This window comes from Periplaneta americana, chromosome 16 (genome assembly GCF_040183065.1).
Source record: "Periplaneta americana isolate PAMFEO1 chromosome 16, P.americana_PAMFEO1_priV1, whole genome shotgun sequence".
NCBI classification, from domain to species: Eukaryota; Metazoa; Arthropoda; class Insecta; order Blattodea; family Blattidae; genus Periplaneta; species Periplaneta americana.
This window is the reverse complement of record NC_091132.1, coordinates 77,438,119-77,461,580: the sequence shown is the minus strand read 5'-3', so window position 1 is coordinate 77,461,580 and position 23,462 is coordinate 77,438,119. Positions and strand designations below refer to the sequence as shown.

The 23,462-nt window shown below is 38.8% G+C and overlaps 1 protein-coding gene across 1 annotated transcript in view; it reads right to left on the bottom strand.

The window, feature by feature from the left end:
* The window catches only part of LOC138716501 (uncharacterized), an 81,899-nt gene that overhangs the window by 22,046 nt on the left and 36,391 nt on the right, over positions 1-23,462 (bottom strand). Inside the window, exon 3 of the mRNA XM_069849643.1 lies at positions 12,216-12,309. Within this exon, the coding sequence (XP_069705744.1) occupies positions 12,216-12,309 (94 nt within the window). The remainder of the gene's footprint in view (positions 1-12,215; positions 12,310-23,462) is intronic.

The following is a 23,462-nucleotide window of genomic DNA, read 5'->3' as shown; positions in this document are numbered from 1 at the left end:
AGTTCCTTACCCCTTCCATTGCATACATCGCCGACTAGCTACATATTACACTAGTTAGACTTCAGATGCATACAAACAATTGTTCTTCCTGTGACACATACCGTCAAGTGAGATGTACTGCCTGATAATAGATGTACATAGCACCCAGAACCTCAATCAGAGGATAAACATGTTATTAATAATAAGAATAATTCAGAATATGCCAAGCAGAATTGAAGATGTTATTAAAGCAAACGGAGGATCCACAAAATCTAAGGACTTCACATGGGCTTAAATGAACAATATTCTGTCATTTTTTAATATGAAAATAGTACTCTATTGTTCAAAAAGTATTCTGAAAAATGTCACAGGACATAATATAGTTGCATTTTGAAATATAAAATTTCAGCGAATGTAGAATTGATATAAACCACCGATAAGTTATAGGTGATTCCATTAATGTGGCTGGGAAGGCCTACTGCAGGGCCGGGCATGAGAGCGGCTCAGTCTAGTCGGCCAGAGCTGCTCTCGCTCCGAAACGCACTTCAATTCCAAGCCAGAGCAGAACGCTCACGCAGTGGCGGATTCGCATTACAGCTACCTTCCCTGCATTAATGTAACAAGAGCCACGGTTGTTCTAGTCACTCAGTCTGTCAGTACATAATAGTTTATAAGGATATTACATCAATCCATTGTACATTACAGAATTTATAACACTCTTATTAATTTAATGAAATAAACTTCGCTCTATGCACACACACAAATCATTAGGCTTATTTACATAACCCATACGCACATACTGCAATCTCCTCACCACGGTTCTACGAGACAGGCGTATGGATTCCATTTCCCCTACTTGCTGTGGACAGAGTTCATCTGCCAATATAATTAAACATCGCTTGATGAATTCACCTTCGTTGAATGTTTTCAATTCCTTTGCAATTTCGTGGCAAATTTTGTAGCTAATTCTCATGGCCGATTCACTAAGTGCATTATTGTCATCCTGTTAATATATAATATAATATAATATGATATGATATGATATAAAATAATGTGATACGATATATGATATGGTGTATGATATGATATAATATAATATAAAATGATGCGATGCGATATATGATATGATATGATATGATATGATATGATATGATATGATATGATATGATATGATATGATATATGATATGATAGGATATGATATGATATGATATGATATGATATGATATGATATGATATGATATGATATATGACATAATATAATTTATGTAATATAATATATAATATAATATAAAATAATGTGATGCGATGCGATATATGATATGATATGATATGATATGATATGATATGATATGATATGATATGATATATGACCATAAATTAATATAAATTAAAGAAAATGTTTCTCAGGTACATTATATTAGAGTATCTATTCGATATTTATATTGCATTATAAGTTATTATAGTACATTTAGTAATATATAATTTTAAATTATACAAATATTATGATATATCATAGTATAGTATATTACAGTTCATGATATATAATATTATATATCATAATACTTGTATAATTTAAAATTATATATTACCAAGTGTATAATAACTTGTAGAATAACTCTTCTCGGGTTCTCAGCCAGGTGAGTTGGAGATTAGCTTCCAAGCTTTCGACGGCTAGCTCTGCCATCTTCTTCAGGGACGAAGTGATGTGGGACCACGTCTAGCCGGTATATATGCAAAAGTAGGGCTTCCCGCTGCGGGCCAATCAGGAGCTAGTTCCTAGTCCCGACCGCCAGGCGCATTCTGGTTGGTGGACACGTCAGCCAATCAGGAGCCACTTGCTGGTCCCGACTGTCTGCCGTGTGCTGGTGGTCTAAGCGTATTGATGGCAGGTTTCCATGCTGTACTCAGCTGTAGACCCCCGTCTCTGTTGAGATTATTGCCATCTAGCTGGATTTCGATGGCTTCCTTGATAACTAAGTCCCAGTAACCTGATGTCTTGTCCAAGATGGTGGTGGCGCTGAAATCTATCTTGTAGCCAGTTTCTAGGCTGTGTTGGGCTACTGCAGACTTATCAGGATAATATAGTCTAATGCTGCGTTGGTGTTCCTTGCAGCGTTCCGTAATAGTTCGTCCCGTCTGCCCGATGTAGCATTTCCCACACTCACAAGGTATTCTGTAGACACCAGGTGTCCTGAGACCAAGGTCGTCCTTAACTGGTCTCAGCAAGTTCTGGATCTTTGTGGGCGGCTTATGGATGGTTTTAATCCCGTGTTTTCTTAGCATTCTGCTAATTTTGCCCGAGATGGGGCCGTAGAACGGGATATATGCCATGCCCTTTGTCTCCTCTTGTTCCTCGGCAGGTGGTTTGTCCGAAAAGGCCCTTCTGAGGGCCAAGCCGATTTCCCTGTTGCCGAAGTTGTTCTGTAGGAACGTCTTACGTAGGTGACAGATCTCAGAAGGGAGACTCTCTTTGTCCGAAATCCCTCTCGCCCTGTGTAGAAGAGTCGACAGGACCGTTCGTTTCTGTGCCGGATGGTGGTGGCTGTGTCCATTGAGATATAGATCGGTATGAGTCGGTTTCCTGTATACTCTGTGACCCAGTGTGCCATCTGACTTCCTGGAGATGAGAATGTCTAAGAAGGGGAGACATCCGTCTTTTTCCACCTCTTTCGTGAACTGGATGTTCGGGTGGATATTGTTCAGGTATTCTTGGAACTCCTGAAGTTTTTATTCTCCATGAGGCCAGACGACCAAAGTGTCATCTACATAGCGGTAGAAGTGAGCTGGTTTCAGGGGCGCGTTCTCCAGGGCTCTGTGCTCGAAGTCTTCCATGTACAAATTGGCTATGGCGGGTGACAGAGGTGAGCCCATGGCTACACCGTCGGATTGCTCATAGTACTGCCCTTTGTACATGAAGTAGGTGGAGCTGAGCGTATGGTTAAAGAGTCCAATTACCTCAGGCGGGAAGTGAGGTCTCAATAACTCCAACGATTCCTTGAGTGGGACTCTAGTGAAGAGGGATACAACATCAAAACTCACCAGAATATCAGATGGATTTGTTCTGATGCTCTGTAGAGTCTTGATGAACTCTGCCGAATTCTTCACATGGTGGCTGCATTTTCCCACAAGAGGATTCAGAAGACTGGTGAGGTATTTGGCCAGCCGGTAGGTGGGAGAACCTATGGCGCTGACAATAGGTCTCAGGGGAACTTCCTTCTTGTGAATTTTCGGCAACCCGTAGAGTCTAGGTGGTCTCGTGGAATGTGGAGTCAAGGACTTCGTCACTTCGGCTGGCAGATTGGCCTTCTTTAGTAAGGCACTTGTGCGCCTTTCTATGGAGCTCGTGGGGTCGCGGCTGAGTATCTTGTATGATGGATCCGCTAGTAGCTCCAGGATCTTCTCATGGTATGTATTGGACTCCATGACGACCGAAGCATTTCCTTTATCTGCCGGTAGCACCACAATGCTTTCATCCTCTCGTAACGAGCGGATACCTGAACAATATCCACCCGAACATCCAGTTCACGAAAGAGGTGGAAAAAGACGGATGTCTCCCCTTCTTAGACATTCTCATCTCCAGGAAGTCAGATGGCACACTGGGTCACAGAGTATACAGGAAACCGACTCATACCGATCTATATCTCAATGGACACAGCCACCACCATCCGGCACAGAAACGAACGGTCCTGTCGACTCTTCTACACAGGGCGAGAGGGATTTCGGACAAAGAGAGTCTCCCTTCTGAGATCTGTCACCTACGTAAGACGTTCCTACAGAACAACTTCGGCAACAGGGAAATCGGCTTGGCCCTCAGAAGGGCCTTTTCGGACAAACCACCTGCCGAGGAACAAGAGGAGACAAAGGGCATGGCATATATCCCGTTCTACGGCCCCATCTCGGGCAAAATTAGCAGAATGCTAAGAAAACACGGGATTAAAACCATCCATAAGCCGCCCACAAAGATCCAGAACTTGCTGAGACCAGTTAAGGACGACCTTGGTCTCAGGACACCTGGTGTCTACAGAATACCTTGTGAGTGTGGGAAATGCTACATCGGGCAGACGGGACGAACTATTACGGAACGCTGCAAGGAACACCAACGCAGCATTAGACTATATTATCCTGATAAGTCTGCAGTAGCCCAACACAGCCTAGAAACTGGCCACAAGATAGATTTCAGCGCCACCACCATCTTGGACAAGACATCAGGTTACTGGGACTTAGTTATCAAGGAAGCCATCGAAATCCAGCTAGATGGCAATAATTTCAACAGAGACGGGGGTCTACAGCTGAGTACAGCATGGAAACCTGCCATCAATACGCTTAGACCACCAGCACACGGCAGACAGTCGGGACCAGCAAGTGGCTCCTGATTGGCTGACGTGTCCACCAACCAGAATGCGCCTGGCGGTCGGGACTAGGAACTAGCTCCTGATTGGCCCGCAGCGGGAAGCCCTACTTTTGCATATATACCGGCTAGACGTGGTCCCACATCAGGAACGAGCAATTCGGTTTTCACCCTGGTCGTTCCACTACACTCCAGGCACTCCGCATGACGGAGGACATTACCTGGGCTATGAGCACGAAGCGTGTAGTAGCTGCAGCTTACCTGGACATCGAGCGAGCATTCGACAAGGTTTGGCATGAGGGACTCCTCGTTAAGTTACTGGGCATGGGAGTCCCAGATGGAATGATACGCCTCATTTCTAACTACCTCCGAGGCCGTACATTCAAAACCCGTGTAGGCACTAGTTTCTCCACCCCCCGTGAAATTCACGCAGGAGTCCCACAGGGTTCCATTATCGGGCCCATACTTTTCAATATATTCATTAATGACCTCCCGTTTCGCTATATCCACGGCAGAAGTAGTCATCTGTATATCTATGCAGACGACACTGCCCTCTTGGCGATGGTCAAAACCTATAGATTAGCGTCCCGTAGATTACAGTCGATCTTAGATCACCTCCAGCCGTGGTTCCACGACTGGAGAATCAAGGTCAATGTAGAGAAATGTCAGGCCATACTCTTTTCACTAAGAGCGAGGCTCGAAGACATACCACCACCACCCACACTTTTCGGACGAGAAATGCCGTGGATGAACCAAATTAAATATTTAGGGATCATTATGGACTCTCATCTCAACTTCCGAGATCACATCCAATCCCTTCTTCGTAAGGCCAACGGGCTGATAGTTAGACACTATCCCATTCTGGCGGCCTTAAGGTATATGTATACGTTAGAAACACAAAAAATTATGAAAAATGGCATTTTTTGAAACAGTATGTTTTGGATGCAGTATTTCTTCTTCTTTCATTTGCTGGTTTGCTTATTTAATTCTGACTGGTAGTTTTGTAGATAATGGCACTTTTCTATGATAGTAACAAATGGTTACACCCCCTTTTATCTGTCAAAATGTCAGATTTTTTTCCTGAAATACTAAGCCATTTTTACCCATTTCAAAGTACTCTGGAATTTCTAATAGTTCACAAATAACTCATAGATAGCGATAGTGCACAGTTCTAGCCCTTCCTGCCATCTATGAACAGAAATTATAAATAAAACAGCAGAAAGAAAAGTTGTTTATGTACAAGTTTCATACACGTGGTTACACAGGTTATGAGTATTATTTCCAGCTGTTTGTGCCTTTAGTTTCAGTTTAGTGTTCTCTTTGCATATTTATTTTAGTGTTAGTTATTATAGTGCGTTTAGTTTAGTGTTATTTTATAGTGCTGTGTGGCAGTGATGGCTAACAAACGTAATACAAGCAGGAAGAAGCAAAGGAAATTTTATGGGAAGAAGAAGGAAATAAATGTAACTACAGATAGACATTGTCCACCATCAAGTGAACACACAGAACATTATGGCTTTATTCTTTTTGATGTTAGATATTTAACAAAATTAATTTTACTACTGGCTTGTCCAGAATGTCTTATGGTGGGTTCAGTTTCATTATGTTTGAATAGTGGCAAGAGAAATGGTTTGGCAGTATGTGTGAAACTAGCTTGTTCAGCCTGTGGGTATAATTCTGATGAATTATTCTCAAGCCACAAAGTTTCAAAATATTTTGAAATAAACAGGAGAATTGTCTATGCGAGCCGAGAAATTGGTTGTGGCTATAGTGAACTGAACAGGTTATGTTACCTTCTGGGCTTGCCATGTGGCCTCAGTAAAAATTCTTATCAGGGTCATATCAAGCATGTAAACAAAGTGGTAACACAGCTTGCTTATGATACAATGAATGATGCTGCTAATGAAGTACGTGAAAATACTGGTAGCAATGAATGTGCAGCGTCAGTTGATGGAACGTGGCAACGGAGGGGATTTTCTTCTTTGTCGGGTGTTGTGACAGCCATGTCAGTAAAAACTGGTAAAGTTCTCGATGTGGAGGTAATGTCCAAAAGCTGCATGTCTTGCAGAATGCATGCTAAGGAAGACAAAAAATCACCTTCATATCAGACTTGGCTAGCAGACCATGTACCAGTATGCTCCTGTAACTACAAGGGATCTTCACCTAACATGGAACCTGTTGGGGCAGGTAGGCTCTTTTTGAGGTCAGTCCAAAATAGAGGATTACTTTATACTCAATATTTAGGAGATGGCGACTCAAAAAGTTTCAAAACTGTATCTGAACTTGACCCATATGATGGGAAAGAGATTGTGAAATTAGAATGTGTGGGGCATTACCAAAAGCGTTTAGGCAAAGGTCTTAGGCAATTAGTTAAGACCAAAAAGATCGGTGGAAAGGGGAAACTGACTCAAGCCCTCATAGACAAACTTCAAAATTACTTTGGTATTGCCCTCAGGTCTAACACAGAAAGTGTAGAAAAAATGAAAAGAGCTATCTGGGCCTCTATGTTCCATGTCGCAGCAAATGACAGCCAGCCACTTCATGCAAAGTGTCCACTAGGTGAAGACAGTTGGTGCACTTATCAAGTGGCCAAAGCAAAAGGCATCCCTTACAAGCATGAAGGTCCTGGTATTCCCATTGCAGTGATTAGACAAATGAAACCGGTCTACGAAAGACTGACGGACGATAAAATGTTGCAGAAGTGCCTGCATGGGAAGACCCAGAACATTAACGAGTCCTTCAATGGGATGATCTGGAAAAGGTGTCCAAAAGAAACCTATGTGGGACATGCAACACTGAATTTGTGTATAATGGATGCAGTGTGCCACTACAACCGTGGTCCTGAAGTGGAGCTGGACATCCTAAGGAAGATGGGAATTGAACCTGGACTGAACACAACTACGGGCGTATCTTCTTCGAAGGTTGTAAAGGATATAATGAAGAGAAATCAGGCTACACCAGAAGCAAGAAGCAGAAGAAGATACCTGAGAGGAAGAAAAAAAATGAAGGTGGATCGCGAGACTACTGCTGAGGGTATAACGTATGAAGCAGGAGGATTTTGACAGCCTAACTTTCAACTGCCGTTTCCCGTAAGTACAGTTTCTTGACATATTGGCTTAAGGAAAACATCATATCTCATCCAAGAAAAAAGATAGAGGTATGATTCTGGTATCATTTTGAAGCTTGGAATGTAATCTAGTGCATGAATCAAATAAAAATTTGATCTACATGTTCACAGTCCCATTAAACATTTTTTTTCTTCAAGGTTGCATACTTTTTTTGTCTAATATTTTAAAAAATTTAAGATATTTATGGTAAATTACAGCAAAATGTTATTCAAAGTTTATTCAGGCACTAGACAAACATTTTTCCTATAAAACAGTGAAGGAATTTTGAAAATAGCTTCATTAGGAAAGAGGATATCATGTTTACCGTTTTATTAAATTTTTTAAACAAAAAAAATATTATTATAAACAATTTCAAAGAACAATTGTTTAAAAATAGTTAAATCTCTTAATAACAATGTATTCTTGTAGCTAAAAATATTGAGAGCCCTAAATATTGCCTAATTTAAATTTTCACCCCCTAATGTATACATATACCTTAACTCCTGACAACCTGAGGGTAGGACTTACCATGTATAAGGCCCTCATTCGCTCTGTCATTACCTATGCCGCACCCGCATGGGGGTTTGCGGCAGTGTCCCATCTCCGTAAACTCCAAGTTGTCCAAAACCAGGTGATTCGACTCATTACCCATCTCCCCCGAGTCGCCTCGAGAAGAAAGTTCCATGATGAACTAGAGTTGCCAACCATAGACGAGTTCATTGCTCGACTGGCTAGGAACCTGTATGCGGAAGCTCGTGCTAACCCCAACCCGCTCATATCTGGCCTCGGCCAGTATGATCCTAGGTTACGGCGTAGACACCAGACAGGTCCATTAGCTATACTATTGAGACAGGAGGACAGGGAGGCTGGCGTTACTCCCAGGTTTTGGTAGCCACGACTCAACTCCATGAGACTCCTTGGATAGTGCAACCGCTGTAAAATGACCTTGTCTTAACTGGGCTAAACAAAATCCCTCCATAACATTATCTACTTTTGTTGATCGATGGAAATCTAATAGAGCCAATTGGCTAGTATATATCCATCGATTCATAGAGTCATTCAACCTAAGAGCCAACTGGCTAGTCTCTGATATTGAGACAACTCATCCTGCCTAAGGTTTTTCCGTGGTTTTCCTAAGGCGCTAAGACAAATGTCGGGATGAGCCCTAAAAGAAATGGGCCACGGACCTGCACTCATATCCCCATGAATCTCCCTAATTAACAATTACATTTCTCCCCACTCTTCGCAATTGAGCCATCATATAGCCAAATGGCTGGTCTCGAAATTGAGACAAATCAACAAGGCTCATGACCTCCTACATAATAGCCAAATTGGCTAGTCTCTTATATGAGACAACTCATCCTGCCTAAGGTATTCCGTGGTTTTCCTCAGGCGTAAGACAAATGTCGGGATGAGCCCTATAAGAAATGGGCCACGGACCTATATGCCCTTCCCCATATATATTCCACCTTTATTATAAATTATGTATGCCCTAGTTCAGATAATATTAATAGTCTATTAAACATACGAGGTCACTCAATAAGTCGCAAATTGAAAGGACAGGGACCTCTCAAATTGCAGGTTAGAATTCACGGCGCTTCTTCCGACGGCCTTCAAATGCTTTGTCATCGAACAACGGATGACGGCGTCTTGCCATCCTAACGGCAAACACCAGCCAACTCCTCCTCGCCCCGTTCCGTGATCAAGTGATCAATCTCAGCCCCCCTCGCGTATGTGGTACCTAAGAGGTTACGTCCAATTTCGGCTTCCCCTTCAAAATTTTCTAGAGCTCCTTCAGGGGAGCAGCGTAACCCGGAGTGAGACTAGTGGCCAACAGGCTTGGAGCTCACATATTTAGTTTTGTACAGCCCCCAACCCCTTTGCAAGGACGCGTTTTGCGTACCTTTTAAATTTTCCTCCCAATTCTCCTTCGATTTTTCGAGATTTTTCGAGTCCCACATCACTTCGTCCCTGAAGAAGATGGCAGAGCTAGCCGTCGAAAGCTTGGAAGCTAATCTCCAACTCACCTGGCTGAGAACCCGAGAAGAGTTATTCTACATCAAACGCCGGGAAAGCCTCAAGTCATACATTGTATAATAACTTATAATGCAATGCAAATATCAAATAGATACTCTAATATAATGTACCTGAGAAATATTTTCTTTAAGTTGTATTAATTTATGGCGTTCATTACCAACATATTTGTCATATTCAGTAGCATGTTGTAAAGAACAATGTCGTTGAATATTGAACCTCTTAATCAGTTGGAATGTTTTATGACAAATTAAACACTTTGCTAATCCACTGCTCTCTACGAAAAATAACTACTCCTCCCATGATACATTAAAAGCATTGGGAGTAGCGGTCCACTTTAGTCTATGAGCGGAAGCTCCGTCTTCAAAGTTCGCCTTCATATTGCAGAGTCACCACTGCACCGACACTGAATGACGTACAGTATGCATACGTCACACCGCTCGCGTGACAAGCTCTTTAAAGCACACAGCGCTCATTTCTCAGAATCACGTAATGTGCCCAGCCCTGGTCTACTGTATATGTGAGATTCATATGTTGTCATCTTTCTGTATTGATGGAATATTATATTTGACTCAATTCTGATCCATTATGTATTTATTATATCGAGTTTTGTAGATTCTCACAGTGCGTAGAAAACACATTTCTGTACTATCTACATTGTGTTTCATCTGTCTCTTTCTTTGTGGGGATTTAAGTTTCGGAGTCATAGAGAACTATTGGATATCGTAGCCATAAATTTACGTAGTCTCATTTTGACATCGATTTTATTTTATTTCTGAAAGTTATCTTTATTCTGCCACACACAGGTTGAAATGTCTGTACTTTATTCTCTATACCATTATGATATTTATAAATTACCATTCCAAACATTTAAAATGGATCACTTGTTCTATAATATTTGATCATCTATCGCAGTCTTGGATCATACTGTATCTTTTCCTGCAAGAGCCTTCACTTCTGTTTTAAAGTTATATGACTGAAAATTTGATACAATTAATGAGCCAACGGCGTAGCTCAGTCGGCTAAGGCGCTTTTCTGCTGATCCGGAGTTGCGCTCGGGCGTGGGTTCGATTCCCGCTTGGGCTGATTATCTGGTTGGTTTTTTCCCCCCGAAGTTTTCCCAACTGTAAGGCGAATGTCAGATAACCTATGGCGAATCTCGGCCTCATCTCGCCAAATACTATACCATCTCGCTGCCATCAATTCCATCGACGCTAAATAACCAAGTAGTTGGTACAGCGTCGTTAAATAACCAAGTAAAAATTATAATGTACAGATAAATGGAATTTATTTTCATTTTCTTGAATTAAGATAAGGTTATAAGCAAATAATAGGAAATCCAAATAGGTATTCTGTTCATTAATATTCCTGGATCTACCTTGTCGGAGACATAAGTTGGTAACAATCTTATCTATAAATTTGTTTCCAGTATTTATAATATTTTTGTACCAACATATATATATATATTTGCGTGTTTTCGATAAAATGTTGCGAAATCTTCTTTCTCTTAAAATATCGACTACTTTAAGGGGTTAGACACTACTTAAAGCAATAAAATTTTGGAAATATTCAACATTTTTTCCCTCCATTACTGTATCTTGTACAATAATGAAAATTAGTGTGTGTAAAACACTGTCCTTCTGCTATATAAAAAAATATTTTTACAGTTTAAGAAATTATTTATATATAGTTTTTTTCCTCCCCAAAATTCGAAAAGGTGGCAGTTCACTGCGCAGTGTTAAAGCGTTTCCCTCATAACTCAAAAACTATCCAACATTCTGTGATGAAATTTTTTGTGTGTATTTATGCATTTCATATCTACAATATGATGCAAAATTACTTCCCTACCTCTGATAGGTTGTCTGATAAAAAATAAATTCATTTAAAAATGATCAAGTATCATTATTTTATTCTAACACAAAATAAAAAAAAATGTTATTTATTAAGGAATGCATGATATTGTAAACATGAGTTTCAGTAATAAAATAAAAGAGAGACAACATGAAAAAGTTATAAAGTTTATGAGTTATGAGGGAAACGCTTCATCATTGCACAGTTAACTGCCACCATTTTGAATTTTGAAAAAAAATATATTCATATTTTCATTATTACAAGATACAGTAATGGAGGAAAAAAAATTACTACTGTAAGCTGTACCTAACCCCTTAAATCTATAACCCCTCTTCTTTTCTCAATTATTTGCTTACTAAGTGTAAAATTACTGCCCATGCACGATCTTCCTTTTCTAATAATATTCTTAAAACTGATAATAGGGTACCTCTTACGTTTCCCTAATCAGTATTTATGATATTTCACAGAGATAAAAGGGATATTGAGGGAGTTAGGATATAGCGCTAGGGACTGTATTAATCTTGCTCAGGATAGACTGATGGCGGGCTTATGTGAGGGCGGCAATGAACCTCCGAGTTCTCTAAAAGTTATTTGTAAGTAAGTACAAACAGAGGCAGACAGGCACAGAAATATACAGATGAACGGGTGGGGTGGATGGGTGGGTGGGTGGGTGGGTGGGTGGGTGGGTGGGTGGGTGGGTGGATGGATGGAGGGATAAGGTGGTGCATAAGTTCGGGTTTCCAAAATAGTGTATGCAGATAAGTACTTCGTCGCGAAATTGTTAATTCGAAAAACTTTTCTTGAGAAGTGGGAAAGAAGAGAAATTAACGAAATAACAATAGCTGACTGAAGAGCTACACATTCCGCGTTGAGTGAATCCCTTTATGCGCTTACCCGTGATCCTCCACCACGTGGAAGTGTTCGTGGTGTACGCCGTGGTCGTACGCTCCGCCACTGAAGTGCTCGTACGGACTGGAACTGCTCACCCCTGTAAATCACAGTAACAATTAGATGCAGGCAGCAACACATCTCCACGTTTATACAACTAATTGAATGGCTGCCTAGAACAACGTTGTAAGTCAGTTTTTGCAGTTTTCAGGAAATTAAAAATATGTTTATGCTAGACCATGCCGAAATGTAGTAATTATACACCTGGTAGCAGCCCTTTAATGGACCTCATTAAAGTACACCTATTCATTAAAGTTCAGGTGTTCCACCAATCAGAAAACACCATTGTAGCAATATGAATGCGCAAGTATCGATTATTCTCGGATATGCAATCGAAAGACAACTAGCGAAACGTCACGGAGGCTGGAAATCCAATACTGTCGCAGAAGGTTATGTTCTGTTACTATAATAATTAGCGTTAATTGTAAATAATATGCAAATAAATTCAATTTGTTATCTCGTTTTTCAATGTCTAAATCAATTTCAAAGTTATATCAAGATTAATGTTTATTTTATGCTCCACCATGCCGAAATGTAGTAATTATACACCTGGTAGCAGTCCTTTAATGCATGTCATTAAAGTACACCTATTAATTAAAGTTCAGGTTTTCGATTATTCTCGGATATGCAATCGAAAGACAACTAGTAAAACGTCACGCAGGCTGGAAATCCAATACTGTCGCAGAAGGTTATGTTCTTTTACTATAATAATTAGCGTTAATTGTAAATAATATTCAAATAAATTCAAATTGTCAACTCGTTTTTCAATGTCGAATTCAATTTCAAGGTTATATCAAGTTTAACGTTTATCTTACTCTCTAGTTGATATATCAAGGTCGTCGACATTCGTTGCACGGAAAAAATCAATACTTTCGCGACTGCGCACATCTCACAATTTACGAGATTGCACAAGGTCAGTTCGCTCCCCAGTCACATAAGAATAAGATGAATACTTATGAATAATATCAAATCAGAAATATGGTCGAGCATAAAAAGTCGTATGAAACTTGCCTATAATGGTAAATAAGAGCTCTATGAAAATTATGAAACTCGCTTGCGCTCGTTTCATAAACATCCTCGCGTCTTAATTACTATCATTATAGGCTCGTTGCATAATGTACTATTACTCTCTAGATTATATCAAGGTCAATGACATTTCTTTCTCGGAAAAAATCAATACTTTCGCGTCTGCGCACATCTCACAATTTACGAGATATTGCACAAGGTCAGTTCCGCTCCCCAGTCAGATAAGAATAACGTGAATACTTATGAATAATTTCAAGTTAGAAATATGGTCGAGCATAAAAAGTCGTATGAAACTTGCCTATAATGGTAATTACGACTCTCGTATGAAAATTATGATACTCGCTTGCGCTCGTTTCATAAACATACTCGCGTCTTAATTACTACCATTATAGGCTCATTGCATAATGTAATATTATTCTATACTAACATTGTTAAATATTATAAAATATGACAGTGTTAGGTCTGTATTAATACTTCAGTAAGAATTCACACCATGTGAATATATGTATTGTCTTCATCTTCCAAATAACACAACTTTTTGAACATTTACAGTAGAAAAACGTTGTATGTCAATCCAGAAGAACAACGTTGTAAATCAAAGAAACTTTAATACTGTCCATATTTCCTGGTAAATTCTTTATGGTTGTCACATTTGAGTACAGTAAATAATAATAATAATAATAATAATAATAATAATAATAATAATAATAATAATACAAATTTATATCATAAGAACTTTAAAAACATTACACAACTTAGATGATATGTTTAGGCATGTAATATCGATATTACACAGACAAGAATACTTTTTTTCTTTATTCTGTTATTAGGCCATGGCAGAATTGAATTCAGAGTAATCATGCCGTTATTACCTTTAACTATTCTCCTTTAGCACTCTATAGGCCTACATTGACTTACAACAATATTCTACTCGCCAGTTCAGGTCGTTTCACACCTGGTTTAATGTCACCTTTCTTCGAAGTACATTCTTTCCCCTGATCCTTTAGTGTCTTACATACATTGTATTTCCATAGCATGATATTAATCTTACGTTTTCTCTTTCTATTTACGTTTTTTATGAGACTATGTGTCACGTTACACGTATGATTGTCAACCATTTTATTTGCGTTACAACGCTATTCAGCTCAGCAACACAATCAAAATACTACAGCTCTCGAAGTAGTGTGAATATCAGCAAGACGATGACAGCACATGATGCAAGATGTGCGATACAACATTTTTCAGCCGAAAACTCAGTTTGGCTAAAAACGGACTTACAGCGTTATTCTAGGCAGCCATTCAATTATGTTACAAAAAATGCAAATTATACTGTGAAGTTGTGAAATAAAACTGGAGCAACATTCCTACCGAACATAAACATAAATATTACATGATGAAGGATGGGTGGAGAATGATAACGCAGAATTCCCGCACGGAAATATAACATAGGCCCATGCATTTCTGGATTCGTCCATACGTGCTACATGCCCTGCCCATCTCAAATGTCTCATGTCAGTAGATTTACTAGCATGTAAAAGAACTCATGCGGTACAAATTTCCGGCACACTGGCGACGCTCATATAACCTCTGCGATTGCAAGCGTCGTTAAATAAACCACAATTTAATTTAATTTAATTTAATTTAGAGATAAAGAAAAAGAAGAAAGTAAGGATAGTGGGAAGAAGGAAGAAAAGTGAGGTAAGGAAAAAACATTGAAGTACAAAAATGAGAAAGAAGCAAATATATGAAGCGTTAGAGTGGAGGGAGCAGAAAGTAAATATTGTAGTAACCACAATATAGCAGGGTAACATACACACAGTTGCTGTACGGTATATCTCTCCCGTAAATGCGCTGACCAATGTGTCAGGGGCAGGCTGCACCACTGTGTTGGGTAGCCAACCCCAAACCTCACAACTGATGGTCAAATATCAATACATAATTCATGCAGCTTGATTCCCCCTGTACGAGCTCTGCGTCCCCTCCAACACACTGGTCCATTCCAACACCTCAATTCATGTCGGCCTGACAAGTGAGAGTGTCTGATGTGAGACCTCAGTCCCCTAATATTGTTATTATTATTATTATTATTATTATTATTATTATTATTATTATTATTTTAAGCCCGTTATTTGACGATACCTCAATTTCAAAATTGCAACCAATAAGCTGCTTCCATTATTAAATGACATCTACTTGTCTAATCACTCGCTGGTTATCAAAATAACATAATAATAATAATAATAATAATTATTATTATTATTATTATTATTATTATTATTATTATTATTATTATTATTATTTATTTTAGCTGGCAGAGTTAAGGCCGTAAGCCCTTCTCTTCCCCTCAACCAGCAAAAAGTATACTTACATATCTATCAACTTACAAAGAATTCAACAATTTGATTTAGATAAGAGCTACATGTATACAAGAGTTATTTACGAATTAAACAACAAAATACTATGAACTATTAATTAAACAATGAAATACAAACCATGTAGCAGAATTAAGCTAAAATACATAGAATGTTAATATATTTAAAATAATGTTAGATAATAGAAAGAGATTATTACTTACTTACAAATGGCTTTTAAGGAACCCGAAGGTTCATTGCTGCCCTCACATAAGCCCGCCATCGGTCCCTATCCTGTGCAAGATTAATCCAGTCTCTATCATCATATCCCACCTCCCTCAAATCTATTTTAATATTGTCCTCCCATCTACGTCTCGGCCTCCCCAAAGGTCTTTTTCCCTCCGGTCTCCCAACTAACACTCTATATGCATTTCTGGATTCGCCCATACGTGCTACATGCCCTGCCCATCTCAAACGTCTGGATTTTATGTTTCTAATTATGCCAGGTGAAGAATACAATGCGTGCAGTTCTGCGTTGTGTAACTTTCTCCATTCTCCTGTAACTTCATCCCGCTTGGCACCAAATATTTTCCTAAGCACCTTATTCTCAAACACCCTTAACCTATGTTCCTCTCTCAGAGTGAGAGTCCAAGTTTCACAACCAAACAGAAGAACCGGTAATATAACTGTTTTATAAATTCTAACTTTCAGATTTTTTGACAGCAGACTAGATGATAAAAGCTTCTCAACCGAATAATAACACGCATTTCCCATATTTATTCTGCGTTTAATTTCCTCCCGAGTGTCATTTATATTTGTTACTGTTGCTCCAAGATATTTGAATTTTTCCACCCCTTCGAAGGATAAATCTCCAATTTTTATATTTCCATTTCGTACAATATTCTGGTCACGAGACATAATCATATACTTTGTCTTTTCGGGATTTACTTCCAAACCGATCGCTTTACTTGCTTTAAGTAAAATTCCCATATTTTCCCTAATCGTTTGTGGATTTGTTTGTGGAAGAGATTATTATGAGACAATTTTGAAAATACAGCACCATCAGGATGCATGTCTAAAGGAATGAATAACAATGTAGACAGTGATAGTTTAAGTCAGTATGATTGGAGTGAAATGCTAAGAAGGTTATCTTTTAAGCTGTATTTAAAAGTGTTTATTGTTTTGCAGCCCCTAATACTTTGTGACAGGGAAATAACCAGTTTTTTTTTTGCCCATTCCTACCCGGAGGTTCATTGCCGCCCTCACATAAGCCCGCATGCCATCAGGAAATGCGTAATGATAACCGGTTAATTTCATACTGTTAACCAGTTAATTACCGGTTATTCTTGCTTACCGGTTTAACCTGATAACCGGTTAATTTCCAATAACCGAACGACTGGTTATTTTTTTTAAATATACGCCGAATCAAATGTATTTTAAGTTTATCTATAATTTAATATCAATCGAACATAGTTTCTTTTATTATTTTGTACTGTATATAATCAACCTTGTGCACAAATTGTCTCGTGGACCATTCCTAGATGGGGTAGGGGTTACTGCTTTACTTACTTCAAACATCCATAGATGGCAAAATTAAATCGAATCAATGTCAATAGTAGGCTATATGCCTATCTTAATCGCTGACTTTCTCTGATTGACTTATAATATATATCTGCCATTATTGGAGCATTTCAAACGGCACATTTTTCTTTGATTTCTATTGCAAATAACCTTCCGTTTTGTTTTCTTGAGTAGTTTGCTGACTTTAAAATATATAAAAAAAAATAACCGGTTAAGTGGTTATTTTTGATCTGTTAACTTCCTTCAGGTTAAATATATTTTAAAATAACCGGTTATTTTCGTATAACCTCACATCCCTACCTCCGGGTTCTCTAAAAGTCATGTGTAAATAAGTTTCATATGTTATTTTTTGCACCACAACATTATAAAACAAATACAGAGATAAGGTGTGAACAGCAACCTGGTACGTAAAAACAAAAACAAAAAAATGAACGAAATGAGATTTCACTTTATCCTTATAAGAGAACGTCTTTCCGAGTCTTCTGAAAACACATCTTATGCCCAGCCGTGGATACAAACTTTACAAGAAGATATTTAACTATTATGTCAGATATTTGTTCGTTATCAAGATACTAATTTTTTTTCTTTTGCTCTCCTGCGAAATTGAATATTTTGACATACGACGTTGCTGTTCAACATCACAGATATCAAATTTGTAATTATAGGTAGTTTGATATCTATGAAGAAAGGGGTTGCTATGACAACATATCGTTTCATAATATACAGGGTGTTTCCGGGCTAGTGTTACAAACTTTCAGGGATGATGGCGAAGGGCACATGTATCAATTTGAGCAAGGAACCCTGGTCCGGAAATGACTGAGTCGAAAGTTATAAGCAAAAATAGTTGCGTGGAAATGAAATAATTTTATTCCTCTGTACACCTTATTTACGTGTATTTATCTGCACATCTTACACATACTGTATTCATCTGACGTTGTTTACGTTGTCTACCTACAGTATTCCATTCAGTACGCTGTCTGAGGGGTGGGGACAGGAAACTACACTAAAGCAATGCAGATAGCGTAATGTGTAACGGACATGGTCGGTCCTAGACAGCAGTGTATGTGTACAAGTTTCAGTGTCCAGTCGATCAGTCCTATTGAAATGGAGGAGTACACGAGAGAGGAATAAGCAGATCTGATTTTCGAATACGGATGAGCCAATGGGAACAGCAGACAAGCTCGCAGATTGTATTGGACAAAGTACCCACGTAGGAGACATCCGGCCCATACCATCTTTCCACGACTGTTCCAAAGGTTAAGGGAAGGAGGACACTTGGTGCCAAATTACAATTCCATTTCCACACAACTATTTTTGCTTATAACTTTCGACTCAGTCATTTCCGAACCAGGGTTCCTTATCTCAAATTGATACATGTGCCCTTCCCCATCATCCCTGAAAGTTTCTAACACCACCCCGAAAAACACTCTGTATAGGGCTATTCTGTTTTACTAATGACGGGTACATGACTTACGTCATTCACATATATGAAACCAGTTATGTAGACGAATTTACCGACAGAGTCGCCCAGGATGCGCCATAGAAGGCTGGTCTACGCTACACACGCGCTGAGATGAGATGATTGTGAAGATTTGCTGGGATGCCACAAGGGAACCGGAGCTCCCGGAGAAAACCCCTTGTTAATTGGACCACGGGCTTGCCCAACACAACTTATAAATCGGGGGTACACCGGGATCGAATCCGGGTCCACAGGATTATAAGTCCAGCCCTCTATCCACTAGATCATCGTGGCGGCAATCATTTCATAATAATAACTTTATGGCACAAGTTATGCCGTCATAATGGAATTCATGACGTTTTTGTTGGCATCGTAATTTTGACGGCACTGGTATATTAATATGAACGATTTTCACTAGCGATAAAAAAACAGTTTATAATGCTGGAGTACAAAAAATGAGTTTATTAGTGATGATTTAAAAATACTAAATACGAAATGAGATCAATTCCACCAAAGTTAAGAGGTCGTATCACAAAGAGTCTTCTGTACCAGACGAGGACATAGTGAACACAATTCCCCCCCCCCCTTTTTTTTGCACAGACTTCAAAATCTCGAAATCCACTTCTCGGAGCAACATGACATTTTTTGATACACGATACAACGACAAAGTGAAACAAATTCCTGTATTACGAACCCGTCCTTCATTCCCTTTATGAGACCGGAACGCGGAGCGGCTACCCACAAAAAATAATTCCATTACATTTATTACACTTCAACGCACAAAGGAAGCTATCTGTCGGGGAAACAAAGAACTTGGTGGTTACATTTGCAGAAGGCAATGACGAATTGTAATTTGTCATAAGCAATGCTTTGTGCATTTCAAAGGAACCTCCGCCCGCTCCAAATGAGATTTTAAACATCGGGAAGGGGGGGGGGACCGGTAGCAGCAAGGAGAAGCCGAACAGTTCGGGTTTGAATAAATAATCCCACTAATCGACTTCGCGCAGTTCCCACAACTCCATGTTGCCTTACATACTGTATTTACTGACGATATATTAACTATGTATACGTAGACACGAACATGACAATACAACTTATTGCGTGTTATGAAAATTACTTTTCACAAGGTAAGGTAAACACATAAGAAGCTGATATGGAATTTCTAAATAGGTACTCAATAAGACAAACACTTATTTTAAGAAATTATCTCAAGGTAATATTCTTCATACGAAAATGTTGTCCAGTCCTGGAGAATAGCTTATGCCTTATGGCTTATGGTAACGGGTCCAATAAATATGTTCCCTCTATCCTCTGCCTTTTGTAATGCTGGAGCCGAACGTAGCACCGAAACGTTGGATGTCTCTACATCTGCACATGTTGCAAACAACAAAAAACAACCAAAAATCGACAGGTGCATAGTTTTACTATGCCGCATATCTTTACGTAGAACTACGCGTGGGTCCGATCACTTGTCAATGGACGTTATAGCTTTACTATGCAGCATATCTTAAAGTAGAATGAGTTGACAAACAGCGCGCGGAAGAAAGAAATACAGAGAGAACAGAGAGAATTCAAGGAGAACAAGGGGAATACAAGAACATCAACAGAAATACAGGGAAAACAAGGGGAACGCAATGAAAATTACAGAAATACAAGGAAAACAAGGAAATACATGGAGAATAAGGGAAATACGAGGAGAATAAGGGAAATACGAGGAGAACAAGGGAAACACAAGGAGAATAAGGAAAATACGACGAAAACAAGAGGATACAAGGAGAACAAGGGGAATACGAGTAAAACAAGGGGATTCAAGGAGAATAAGGGAAATACGAGGAAAACAAGGAGATACAAGGAGAATAAGGGAAATACGAGGAAAACAAAAGGATACAAGGAGAATACAAGGAGAAGAAGGGGAATACAAGGAGAACAAGGGAAATAGAGGAGAACAAGGGGAACACAAGGAGAACAAGGAGAATACAAGGAGAACAAGGGGAATACGAGAAAAAGACGGGATACAAGGAGAACAAGGGTAATACAAGGAGAACGAGGGGAATACAAGGAGAACAAGGGGATACAAGGCGAACAAGGGAAATACAAGGAGAACAAGGGGAATACAAGGAGAACAAGGGAATACAAGGAGAACGAGGGGAATACAAGGAGAACAAGGGGAATAGGAAACGATAGGAGTAGGAGGAGAATGAGGGGAATACGAGGAGAACGAGGGGAATACGTGGAGAACAATAGAAATACAAGGAGAACGAGGGGAATATAAGGAGAACGAGAAAAAACAATGAGAACGATGGGAATACAAGGACAACAATGGAAATACAAGGAGAACAATGCGATACAAGGACAACAATGAGAAACAAGAAGAGTGCAAGGGAATAATGGGAATATAAGAACAATGGGAATACAAGAAGTATACTCTGTATGTCTGAAACCTGCTCTTGTTTACATCTGACCGCTGTGCAGAGTTCAGAAACACCCTCACTACATGGTTGAAGCGTAAGCAACCTCGTGTCCATGGAAGGAGAAGTTTCATTATTAATGATAACGCACTCAGTAGACCAATTGTGTCCAATATTATTATGCTCGTACCCAAGTCTGGATATAATTTATTTAACTTTTCTTTGGAAGCTATATGTAAGGTCTACTATTTCTAACGAAACAATTTACGTTTTGCGAGATTTTGGAGTTTTTTATTAACAGTAACATTCAATTTTTCGGAGTTATTATCGTCCAAGATCGGGAAAGGCCAGAAAATAAATAAGTTACTCTTCTGCTGAATTCATTAGGAGTTTTTCTTGAGGGATGGGAGACGGAACAGGTAAGTAGCTCCGAAAATTGATATATTGAAGGTCTTAAATCAACAGTTAACGCATTAAAAGTTTATTTTATTTATAGGCCTGTATGATTTTCGACTTTTTGTAAATAACGGAGAAAAAAATTGTAATAAATGAATCACATGACGTCCTTATGGTAAAATGTATTATTTTCTATGACAAGATCAGAACAAATCTTGCTAGTATTTTTTTTTTTTAATTAAGTTCTAGCAACTGCGGTCATTGACATAACCTCTAGGACCTATAAATTTCACAGCATGTGTTTACTCTCATCCATCGACCCGCATTGGAGTCTGCATCAAGTTGTTCTCTATGAAACCGCAAGAAACGCACCAGCTGTTCCCATGGCAACCACCGGGTCTACACGTGGCTCCCAGGCATCAAACCGAGCGTTCTTTCCACAGTCCGCATTTCATTCCCGGGTGACATTCTATTACTAAACAATAACTTAGTCCATAAATTTATCTACAAGTTTATTAGAAATACTTTCAGAAATGATAGCAGATGGATTTGAAAGTACATTTTAAAATAAAAAAAAACATAAACTTGGATACGATACTTTTTGCCGATGATCAGGTTTTAATTTGTGCTTCCGAAGATGACCTACAAATGGCAATATTTAAATTAAACAAAATTAGCAAAGAAAATAGCTTAACTATATCGGCTACTAAAACAAAAGTGTTAGCCTTTAGAGGATTAGAAACAATTAGAGCCAAAATCGTGTTGGATGGAAGACTAATAGAAGAAATTAATACTTTTAATTATCTGGGCTGCAATATCTCATATGCAAGAAAAGAAGATTTTACAAATAAAATAAACAAATTTAGTTATTTCTGTGGGGTAATAAAAATAACTTTAAAATACACTAGAAAAGAAACAAGATTAAAAAATTTTATAAAGTTATGGCAGTCCCTATGTTACTATACGGCTCTGAATTCTGGACTCTTACTAAATCCTAAGAAAAAAGAATCGAGGTGACAGAAATGAGATTTTTGAGGAGTATAGCAGGTTATGCTCTCTTAGACAAGAAACGCAATGAAGACATCAGACTAGAACTGAATATATTCAATTTAATTGAAACACTCACAGAATATAGGAATAAATGGAAGCAACACGTTGAAAGAATGACTCAAGACCGTATTCCTAAATTAATATTCGACTACAGACCAACTGGTAAACGAAACATAGGTAGACCCAGGAAAAGATGGCTTCAACAATTTTAAAATTCATATACTTCATGAGACCGGAACTATCCAAACAAGGCTTAAACCATGTGGTTGATGATGATGACTTTTAGAAATATACATTCGCATATTTATTTTTTCTAGTAGATTATTTAATGACGCTACATCAACTACAAGGTTCTTAAGCATTGATAGAAGTGGTGATAGCGAAATTATACTTGACGAGATGAAGCAGAAGATTCACCATGTGATTACTTGACATTCGCTTATAATGGGGGGAAACCTTGGAAAAAACTCAGCCAAGTAATTTGCACAAGCAAAAATTGAACCCACGCCTGAGTGCAGCTCCAGATCAGCCGGCAAACGTGCCTGCAGTCTGGTCTTGGTCGTTGGCTCTCGTATATTTTAGTTTTCGTGTTTCCCTTTACAATGTTTTTCGACAAAAATACTGCATTGGACTAATAACTAAAAAAATCCATATCCACCGCTGTATCTTGTTATGCCGTTTCTAATTTTAAGCTTCAAGACTACATGGAATTCTTGACAGTGACGCCAATGTCGCCCAAGTATGATTATTTCTCCGTTGACAATTTTTTTCCTATGTTGACTTAAGGTACACTAGGACTGACTTTTGAATTTTTTTTCAATTTTAATCCGATTTCTTTATACTATTATAATGTACCGAAGTACTTAATAAGTAATCACTTAGTGATTCAGGACGGCGCTCATCTGGTCGGATCCCGGTCACT